This window comes from Nymphaea colorata, chromosome 10 (genome assembly GCF_008831285.2).
Source record: "Nymphaea colorata isolate Beijing-Zhang1983 chromosome 10, ASM883128v2, whole genome shotgun sequence".
NCBI lineage: Eukaryota > Viridiplantae > Streptophyta > Magnoliopsida > Nymphaeales > Nymphaeaceae > Nymphaea > Nymphaea colorata.
Window position 1 is genome coordinate 17818814 of NC_045147.1, and position 10957 is coordinate 17829770.

General features: G+C 38.3%; 1 protein-coding gene across 1 annotated transcript; it reads left to right on the plus strand.

The window, feature by feature from the left end:
• Positions 1–2554: 2554 nt before the first annotated feature.
• Positions 2555–9155, plus strand: LOC116262496 (mitogen-activated protein kinase kinase kinase 1-like). The gene is made up of 8 exons (XM_031641932.2): positions 2555–3963; positions 4907–4985; positions 5165–5227; positions 6264–6421; positions 7299–7374; positions 7457–7516; positions 7657–7764; positions 8544–9155. The coding sequence occupies exons 1-8, from the start codon at positions 2879–2881 to the stop codon at positions 8736–8738; spliced, it is 1824 nt and encodes a 607-aa protein (XP_031497792.1). The 5' UTR covers positions 2555–2878; the 3' UTR covers positions 8739–9155.
• Positions 9156–10957: the final 1802 nt, after the last annotated feature.

The window sequence follows — 10957 nt, forward strand, 5'->3', positions numbered from 1 at the left end:
GTAGGCGTCACGCATGTGTACGACCGTCTATGCCTTATACCATAGGGTATCTTGTGGCGGAGCTAAAATTTTTTTTAGAGAGACATTGATTCATGGATTTTTATATTTGAAGGGACACTTACTTGTATAACAAAGTAAATATTAAACAATATTAATGTAAAAATAAAAGAAAATTGAGAACCTGGTGTGGGCAACTGCTCACATCAACCTATATGTGGCTCCGCCATTGGGGGCATCATACCCAATTGATAATACAACGTTACGAAACTAGATTTAAATTCTGAGAGCGGAAAAAATGAATGACTTCAAGGACAAGGAGAATGGCGGAGGGCTCCGGCTTCAATGGTTCATAATCCTTAATCTACATGATTATTGCTCTCTCTCATTGATTTTGGCAGCCGTATGAACAGTGGAGGGTGCTGCTCAAACAATGTCACTTTCATTCAACTTTGAAAAATGATGTTGATAAGCACTGAATCATATTAAATTGTGCGTACCTTTCATTTTTATGTCTATCGGAGCCACTATTTTCGCTTCAACCTTGAATTGCAAAATTGATTGATCCGAGATAGAACCTTCCTGAAAAACATAAATGTAAGAATAAGACTTCAATTACTTAAAAAGATAATTTTCAATTTTGACGATAATTAAACAGGTTTTTATAATCCGATGCAGGGTGTGGGCAACCTATGGGCAATTACCCATATGAAGCCACAAAAGACACTTATTTTTAAATTGATGCTTTAGAGTAATGCTTTTTTTATTTATATGCTAATGGTCTTTAAAAAATTTAAATTTATTAAAAGTGCCCTTTGGCCAAAAATTTATAGCTTTCCTCCTCAGTCAGTGGAAGCAGGTTATATATTGTGGGGGCATAACATGTTGTAGGATGAAATTTACTAAAATACCCCCATTGGCTGAATGTTTGGTCCATAAGAAAACTGTTTTATTGGGCTTTAGTTTAGTCCGTTGGGGTTCATTTAGGTCTTTTAATACCTGTTTAGGGTTTCTTCTACTTTGGTGTCGAAAGGACATAGATTTTATAATTAGCACCTTAAAGTTAGACCGGTCCATTCGAGTCAGGTCAGGTACGAATCCGATCAGTTGACATCTCTAGACTATGCCATGATCAGACGTTTACAACAAGCTTTGGAGGATTTAGGCATTAGGAAATATACTGAGTCATGCAAAAAGGAACCATGTTTTTTTGCACATTATAATATTGCAACAAAAATGACTTTTCATGTTCTTATATAATTAAAACATTTCGTAAATGTTGCATGGTAATGGTAGAGACGGAAAACAAAAAAGTCCAAAACGCATTAATAAGCAGAGATATATATAAAGATTCAAACAGCTGGATGGTCAAAAAGTGAAAAGCTGCTGCTGAGAGTGTAATAAACTATTGTTAAAAATATCATAAGCCACTCCTCTAATACTTATGTCCCTGATTTTTTTTTTTTAGGGAATGAAATTTTAACTTTAACCCTACACCAACATCGACATCTTGCCTACTTGAGATCTCTAATTTACAAATGTAAAAAGAAAAGGCAAAGTTTTTTTTTTTTTTTTTTAATAATGAATGGGTTCTTAGATATTTGACATACATGGGCGCAGATGCCCCTCAATCTCCATCCAGCTCTGCATATCTTGTAGGAATCTGGTATAAACACTTGAAAAAGTGATTGAAAAACTTATAGATCACCGGATCGAAGCGTATTTCAATAGATCTACAGTGTATTTATTGGGAAATTCAATAGATCTACAGTGAATTTATTGGGAAATGATTGTTTTAATGACAGATTAGTTTGAATTTTTGAAATGAACAGGTATGACTAGGAGATTTAGAACTTTTGAGCCTGATTTGTTTTTTGTGGGGTATTTATTTAATATGTTTAATTTATTAAAAGTACTTATATATATATATATATAAACAATCAAATATATCAAAACATTAACATAATATTAAACTAAATTTGTGAAGCCTTTTAGGAGTAAAAAGAAGGCGTCATAAGAAATGGAACTAATCATACCGCAGCACAAGTTGCATTTGCATGGTGCAAAATCCATCCATAGTCTGACCGTAAGCAAAGTAAAGCGAGGCAAAAAGGGGAGGATTTTGGTGTACACGATGTCATTTTCATGACCAGCCAAGCCGATGGTTAACTTATTGAGCCGAAGCTGGCACTGGCTTTTGATAAATAGTACAATTATTTTTATTTTTTATTAGCAAAAGCCAACTACATATTACACATTTTTTGCAAAATTTCAAAAGATTTTAAAAAGGAATATTTTAATTTTAAAATAGATATATTGTTAGTAGTAGGAAATTTAAGGGTGTCGATTGGTTTTAGTTGATTAACAGCTGACTTTGGTGCCGTTTATTTTTGGGAGGGGACCGCGCCGGAGTTGGCGGTGGCGGTGGCGGTGGCGGCTGCCGCCAGCCGGCCGGGAGGGACGCCCGCTTTCTTGTCGTTAGTCTAGAAGGCCAGGGGCAGTTAAGTCAATTGTGCTGACCAACGGCGCCACATCATAGCTGCTCTGCTATCCCGCGGGAAGCGCAAGCCTTCGGTCAGTCAACTCGGGCGGTGTAAAGAGAGAGAGAGAGAGACGTCTGGACGTTCCTTGTACGCACGGCTCCGTCCTCCTCCGGCGTCTCTCTCCGTCAATCCGCACGCGCTCTCTCCCTCCCTCCCTCACTAATAATCAATATCTTCTCTTCGCTGGCTCGCTCTCTTTCTCTGAGAGGGGGCTGTTTCTTCTTCTGCGGCTTGGTGCTGTTGTGGATCTTCCTGTTCTTGTAATTGGAGAATTTGGAAGGCGATTAGAGGGGGGAGGTTTTGAATGGAAGCTGGTTAGTTGATGGCACCATCGCCATATGTTTACGCGCCTGTTTGGATCGGATAGGAGAGGCAGAAACAAGGGAGCGGGTGCTGGTGGCGCGTCGCCGCCGTCGCCCATGCCGACGGAGTCCAAGAGCGAGCGGGGGGCGAGGCGCCGGCTGGACCGTCGGAACGCCGTTAAGAACATCCATTACGACGCCTCCCCGTCGTCCTCCGGCCCCACCCGCCGCGTCCGCTCTTTGGAGACCTCGCCTTCCGACCCTTCGGCCGTCACCAGCTTCCGCATCATCGATGGCCAGTTTGGGGACATCTACGAGCGGCTCGGGATCAGCTCGCCCGAGGACTTCGGCATCCCGGCGGCCGCGTGGGAAGTGATGAAGGCGCGGTCTGCTTCCGATATGTTGCCGCGGTCGCGCCTTCAGGACTTGAGCAGCACGGCCCGTACTAGCAGCGATCCGGTGGCGCTGGAGACGGGTATCCGGGAATTTAACGCTGAATCCCGGGGGGGCAACGGGCTGGAGCGGGCAAAGGTAGCTGTCAGTGGTGGGGAAGCCCCTGCCCAGGAGGCGCCAAGGCCGGAGGATAAGGCTAGGGTTCCGGACACAGAGGGTAGGGCCTCGGAAGATGGTGAAAGGCTGGTTGTAGGGAATGAGTTGCGGGATCAATGGCCTCCTCGTCGGACGGAGACCTTGGGAATTAAGGGCGTCCGGCCGCCGGCTCTCGCGTCTCCCCTTGCGCCTCCTCCTGCAATGTCTCTGCCCAGAATAGATAACGGGTTCTCGACATGGGATCTATTCAACTCATTGGCCCCCCAGGATGACGAACGGGGAAAGAATACTCTCGTAGAATCGTCAGAGAGCGACGAAGAAATGGACAAGGAAGGGGAAGAGGAAGAGGAAGAGGAGGAGGAGGAAGAGACGGTAGAAAGGATACCCCTTAGCAACAACATCTCCGCCTGTTGCTCATTCACTACTTCCAATGATGACGATTCTTCCACCACAACGACGGAATCCACATTTGTATCTCCTATTGCGAAAGCCAAGCGGGAGATCAAGTCATGGCAACGGGGCGAGGTTCTGGGAAGCGGATCGTTTGGGACGGTCTATGAAGGAATCAGCAGGTACGTGGCTTTCTTGATCTTTGCTCCTCAACGGCATAATTGTTTCATTTGTTGATAGATGGTTTCTACTAGTTGATTCTAAGTGCGCAAGGAAGAGCATTAATCGATGTTATTGTCCTGAACTTACGGTAAGCTTAGCTTAGTTTAGAAGCCAAATAATTTGGTGTCTGAGCTGCTTATTTATATCCACAGCAAATTGCAGTATACTGTATATGCATTTTGTGGATAGAATACTCAGAAAAGCTATGAGGTTCATCCATATAGAAGGATAAGCTGGATTCTACTTTCTGCAGCTTTATGCAGTGTAACATTACCTTGATAAACTTGAGAGGGTTTCAGGGGCATATCTATCTTAAAATTCGTTATGAATAAGGTAGATGTTCTGGACAATGAGTGCATATGAAAACTGCCTTAGTCAATCTATGCTGTATACAATCCATTTGATATTTGAAATAGCCCCATAGTCTTCATTTTTTACGGGCACATTAGTTTGCCCTGAGTTTTTACGAATAAGAAAATGCGATGCCACGATTTATTATTTAAAAAAGGTTTATAACGCTATTGCCGTGTTGCTCTTATTTTCTCGTTTTAAAAATGTGCATGTTGTAAGATAAGAGATTGGTTAATGACAAGGCATTTATATCCCTCCGTTGGCTAACACTCACAGACTTATGTTACCGAAAGGAAGAGGGAACATTTCATGAACTTACAAGCGTTGAACTTTTAAATGAATTTGTATACTGTAGCTTTTTTTTTTTTGACAGCTGTGAGTCATTATAGAGTCGCTGGTCAATAAGTTTTCTTTCAAGGAAGATCTTGGATGAGCAAAATTATTTTCATGTAGATATGACATGATATTTGGTTATCTTGTTCTAGTAGAGAAGGAAAGTTGTGTTATTTGCTTGCTCTTTCTTATGATATGTAAAATCTTCTTTTTTCTCAGTGATGGATTTTTCTTTGCGGTTAAGGAAGTTATTTTGATTGGTCAAGGCGGCAACAACCAAATTACTCAGCTCGAACATGTGAGTTTAAGCAGAAGCCTATTCCACTTTCTACTTTCCAATTGAACTTGCTAAATGTGAATCATGATAAGATCAGATTGCTAACAACTGCTGGTTACTTGAGCATTTAGATTATATGCTGCATAGTTGGAAGGCAAAGTTCTCCCTCTAATCACACCCTATAACTTGCTTCCTTTCAGGAAATTGCTCTGCTGAGTCAGTTCGAACATGAGAATATTGTTCAGTATCTAGGTACTGACAAGGTGAGATCGCTTTGGTGCCTTTCATTAAGTCATTCTTCAGTTTTTCTTGAATACTCATTGTTTTCTTAAATTCCCAAATGATCACTTCAGAGTTCAGAGGATGATTTTGATAGAAGTACCACAAAATGAATAGTAAGTACAGACACTTTGATTAGACAAGTGGGGAAGAAATGGTGCCAGAAAAGCTTACAATATTGGTAAATTAAGAAAACAAACCAAATATTGCAAAGGACTCGAGAGGGATGTAATATCTTGAAAACACTATCATTTTTTTTTTTCTTTACAAAGGTAATTTCCTAAAGGATTATATGCTACTCAAGAGTAGAACAAAAAGAAAACAAAACAAAAGGAAAGATATGAAACACACTAAATTTTGGCAGTATGAGCAAAGTGGACCACAAGCACTTTTGCAGTTAGTTTGGTGAACAAAATACAACTGGAAAGCACTACTAATCTGAAAATGAATACCCGAGCTTCCTTTTTTTACTATGAGTTGGATTATACCTGAACTTTTTTTGTTATGTCTTGGATGCCAAACAGTGACTGTAAATAACCACTTATTGTTTCTATTGGTACAAGTGTGTCCATTGGACCTGAAAAAGGAAATATGAAGCTTGTGCTTAAATGACATTTAAATGCCCTTTAAATGGGATAATTCCTGATTTAGTTACTAAATAATGCTAGTGAACATTCTGTGTTGCTATGTCATCATGGTTGTATAACGTGTCTTTCCTGTTGAAATGTAATTTTCTTTATAAAACCGAGTTTACTTTTTCAAATGTATTTTTCTTTCTACATTTGCTTTTACTATGAAATCAAAGTAGCTTCACAGATTATTGCTTGCTAAATTGGTTTTTTGTTCATCCATACATCATTCAGTATAGCAGTGCATCTGTGTTTGTTGGTACTATATGTCAATTTATTGTGTTGAAAGAACGAGAAAACAAATTGCTGTATTTAAGTTATTAACTTCGTTTGATGTTTCTCTATGTTGAAAAATATTTGGTCTTAAAATTTTGTTGTTTGATTTGTACAGAAGAACGATAAACTTTATATATTCCTCGAACTTGTGACACAAAAATCTTTGGCATCTCTTTATCAAAAGTATGACCTGCAAGATTCTCAAGTATCTGTTTACACAAGGCAGATCCTGAATGGTCTGAAATATTTGCATGACAAGGGTGTATTACACAGGTAAGATGCTAATTTTTCTTTCAAATTTTGTGAGTTATGTTCATTATCACACATTTTGAGCACTTAGGGTCTCCACATGTTTACGTAACCCGGTATTTGGGCTATAAGCCCCTTTGGCATTGCTAATACAACACAAATGCTGTAATGTTGCATAAATCCCGAATGCTTATGGTTCCATGCGAGATGATTATGGTTGTTGATGGCTCATTTAGGGTGGTCCTTTGAGCAATAGTCTCGTGGAAACACCAATTTGCTTGTGTCATGGCCTCTCATATACTATTTCTAATAAAAGGGTTACAGAAAACATTTTCTCTTTTGCCCTTTTAGGCATGTCAATATGGCATAGTCTTTAAGATATCTTTGTGTAAGATGCTGCCAGCTATCAATAATGTTTCAAGAATTCTTTATCGTCTCTGATATATGTGAAGAACTTAGGGAATACTGGTGTGAAAGAAATCTGAGCGTCCACTATACAGCCTAGCCATTTCCACATAAGGTCTGTTGGGGTGATAGGCACAGATGTGGATATGTAAATATGTACATTTCATTTGTCTATCGGTGTATGCATATGGTTATACTGTGTCGGTGGGTCCAAAACCACAGTATTTGCTTGTATCTATAATTTAGTGCTTAAATGATTGCAAATGCTATAAGCATTTTTGGCTGCATATTGAAATACTTGCAGATGCTTGAAAGCATTTAAAAGTTGATACTAGAATATTGGAATAGTTATTTTTGTGGGCTTAATGTCATGTCCTAATGGAGTGTGAAAGTGCTTTAATGAGTGTCAACTCATATCAAGCGAACTTCACTACAGCAGGAGACTGTTTTCTGTTTTCACTTTCAGCCTTAAGCATCTATACTTTTTCCCTTTCAGGGACATAAAATGTGCTAACATTTTGGTGGATTCAAATGGCATGGTGAAGCTTGCGGATTTTGGACTAGCGAAGGAGGTCGGCCTTGAATTTTGCTGCTATTTTTTTAATTGGTTTCATTGTGCTGAATGGCATGTTCTGGATGAACCCATCCTTTCAGGTGGACAAATTAAATATGCTGCAGTCTTGCAAGGGCAGCGCATACTGGATGGCTCCTGAGGTTTGATTTGTTACCTTTTCTTTAGAGTTTTAGCCATCAATCATCAATTGATCCCTCTTAATATTATTTAATATGCTTGCTTCTGCTTTGTGTATTACATTATGCATATAAGATTGTCAATTGCTTGACTTGTTTTGCAGGTTGTAAATCCTAGAAAGACATATGGCCTTCCAGCTGACATTTGGAGCCTTGGTTGCACAGTATTGGAGATGTTAACTGGTCAGGTTCCGTATGGAAACTTGGAATGGGTGAGTGTTTATCAGGGTATATCTTTCAAAAATAGTCCTTGGCAAATTCATGTTATCTGGAAATTTGAGTTTATCGCAAGTTGGTTTTTATGCTACTTGAGTTTTGCTGCCTTCTAAATTTGTTTACCTTCGACATCCCTGATTCTGTATGTGTTGCTTTCTATGCATCAGTGATGGTTTTTCCTCCTAAATCTACAAGCATCTTTTTTTTTTGTTCTTGGTGCTTTGTTTCATGCAGTTTCTTGAGAAATGTAATCAATTACTTTCTGTGGGAAAGTGTTTTGTAAGCAACTGAACAACTATTGCCTCTGAAAGTTCTTACCGCATCTGTAGCTTTTTATGGTTCCATTAAGCAGGAATGTTGTTACTGTTAGCCAGAGTGTTGTTTGGCTGATCTAAAGGCAAGCTTGTAGTATTTTATGTAGGCAGATATCACCAAACACCAATTCATAGGGTTATATTAGAAAATACTAGTTGAAGTTTTCGAGTTATTCGGTTGGGCATATGTCTGCTCTGTGAAGCCTGGGAACCAAGTTATAATGGGCTAGGGAGTGAAATACTAATGGGATGGAGGCTGTACGTGAACTTGGAATCTTACCATCTGTTTTTGTCTGGTCTGAGCCTTTAACTAATGTTGGCAAAATGCCTGTTACAAGGATGTGGTTGATTTTGACTTCTTTCCTAAATGTCTGGCAAGCTCATAGTATTGTTGCTGAATGCACAGTTTAAGATGTCGGTGTATGTCCATCGATATTAACCATTTCCGCGATGCATTACAGACTGCTGCAATATTCAAAATTGGCCGGAATGAACCACCGCCTGTTCCTGATCAACTATCAAAAGATGCATGCGATTTTATCAATCAATGCTTACAAGTGGATCCAGATATGAGGCCCACTGCAGCTAAGCTTCTCGACCATCCTTTTGTCAGGAGATCCTCAATTTCAACACGGGGTCATGACAGGCGAGCTTAAATGCAAGAGGGTTTTCCATTCTTTCTTTTGCCTCGGGGCTAGTGATGCCTACCATTGTCCCGAGTCATATGGTTTTGTTTACCCAATACTAATGGAGCAAGTATTCGTGTACACTTTGCATTTGAGCCACGAAATTGCGTGGGAATATGTGAAGATTCGAGCTGCAGAGATGGAGCACTGTGTGGGCTTCCCATACTGCTTTGCCGGCATATTTTGCTTGTACCATTTGATTGTGCATTATAGGTGTCTTGAAAGTAGCATGCCTAGTTTGCATTGGTGTAATATATGGTTCAAAATGTATTTATCTGTTGATATAAGGGTTGTATTGATAATTTCGGAGGTTGTCTTTCCTAGATTCATTTAATTGTAGCTTGTAAAACGAATGGAAATCAAATTAATCTTGGTGGTTGCCTGGCCCATGAATCTTGTACCTTTGTCATCTGTAATGCGATTCCGGAGTTTTTGAAGATTGACATGGTAGATGCAATCCAGATCATTATTGTCATAGAAACTGTGATGGTAGATGCAATCCAGATCATTATTGTCATAGAAACTGTGTCTTTTTAAAAAAATACGTGTTTTATACGTCAAATATTTAGGTCAGCTGAAAAGGATATTTTTTTGGAAAAATGTCAAAATGAAAAAAATGCCAAAAAAGTATGAAAAACATGTTTCTTCATATTATTGTTTTTTTTTTTGCATTTTTATTACTAAATTTATGCATTTTATTTTTAAGAACTTTTATTTTTTAAAAATTCAGTAAAGTTTTTTTGTTTAAAAAAAACTTTACCTTATTATACCGAGAAAAAGTACATTGTGTCAATGGTTGAATGGTAACATTTAAATCATGTCTTGCTGAATCCTGTCTAGGGAATAATAATATTGTGTTTTAGATCTGGAGCCAAGACCGAGATATTAATATTAAAGGTGGGAGCAGGTTTGTCGGCAAACCCATGTTCTTTGAAGTAACATAGGGTTTTCAAACATAGGAATAAGCCAAAAGTTAATAAGGAGCCTGCCAACGAATTCTTAAATGTAATTGACATGATCACCATAATATTAATATAAAAGGATGATTTGTTGGACAAAGCTTAGTGTGAACCTTTGAATTAAATGCGTGAAGCAATCTTTGTCTAAAAGATCTTCATGTATTTTTTTTTTATTGATTAGGTTGAATCGAACTCATAAAATCAATGCACGTTAGATTTGTCAACCTGCAGGCTCCTCTAGCCTTGCGTCTTGTCTTGTCTGGTACAAACGAACCCAACCTGACATGATATCACCAACAACACCTTCAAGCGCTTGAATGAATTTTGACAGTGTTTGCATATTTAATGTTGATTTGCATAGATGAATTTACCAACATCTACAAAGTGGGGGTGATTATGCCAACAGCTCGTAAGGGTGGACGTATTTGGGAAAAAGGAAATATTTTGAATGTTTCTGGTTTATTCGTAAAATTATTTTAAGTCCATCAGTATCATTTTTTTAAGAGCTATGCCCATTTTGGAGATCTTAGCCAAAAGACAAGCTGCCAAATAAAAATTTCACATGAAGAAATTTGATCTGATTTCATAAAATCCATCAGCCACTTCGCCGTGTAAATATTTTGCAGTACATACTTCAACTCGAATGTCGTGTAGCGACAATTTAAAGGATAAAAAACAGTCAATCTAAAATTTTTCAAACTTGAGTTTTGATTATCACATTTTGATAGTGTAAAACTCTAAAATCGGTTTCATCTTTGAATTACAGTTCTAACCTGAATTGCGTAGTCACACGTTCACATTATTTTTTGACGATCTAACTTGTTCGTACTGTTAAAATAATACCTAAGTCTTTTCATGGTTAACAAAAACGATATGTAAGATTATTTAGGACAAGTCAATTGTTTAAAGAGAGCCATTGTGTTTTTGAAAGATAACATGAAAGCGTACATAATTTTCTTAATAAATATAGCTTTCCATGAAATAACTTTATACTATTAACGAAGAAAAAAACATTGTTCAAGAAGAGGAATGAGGGACCTTCAAACTTTCTTTTTTATTTCGTTTTTTCAATCACATCAACGATGGTTAATGTTTTATCGGATGGTGCAAAACTCAAACGTGTGTTTGAAATTATGCAAAAAATAAGTTTGTTTTTTTATTGTTGACAGCATTTTTGGGTGTGCTTGTGAATGACTTCCAGAGGAAAAAAGACATGTTAATCACGTCCCG

What these genes read in the sequence shown, in the direction of transcription:
- LOC116262496 (XM_031641932.2), top strand. Translation starts at nt 2,879, where the DNA reads ATGTTTACGCGCCTGTTTGGATCGGATAGGAGAGGCAGAAACAAGGGA. An exon ending in AAATTACTCAGCTCGAACAT is followed by an intron (nt 4,986 to 5,164) that starts GTGAGTTTAAGC and finishes GCTTCCTTTCAG; the next exon opens with GAAATTGCTCTGCTGAGTCA. An exon ending in CGTATGGAAACTTGGAATGG is followed by an intron (nt 7,765 to 8,543) that starts GTGAGTGTTTAT and finishes GATGCATTACAG; the next exon opens with ACTGCTGCAATATTCAAAAT.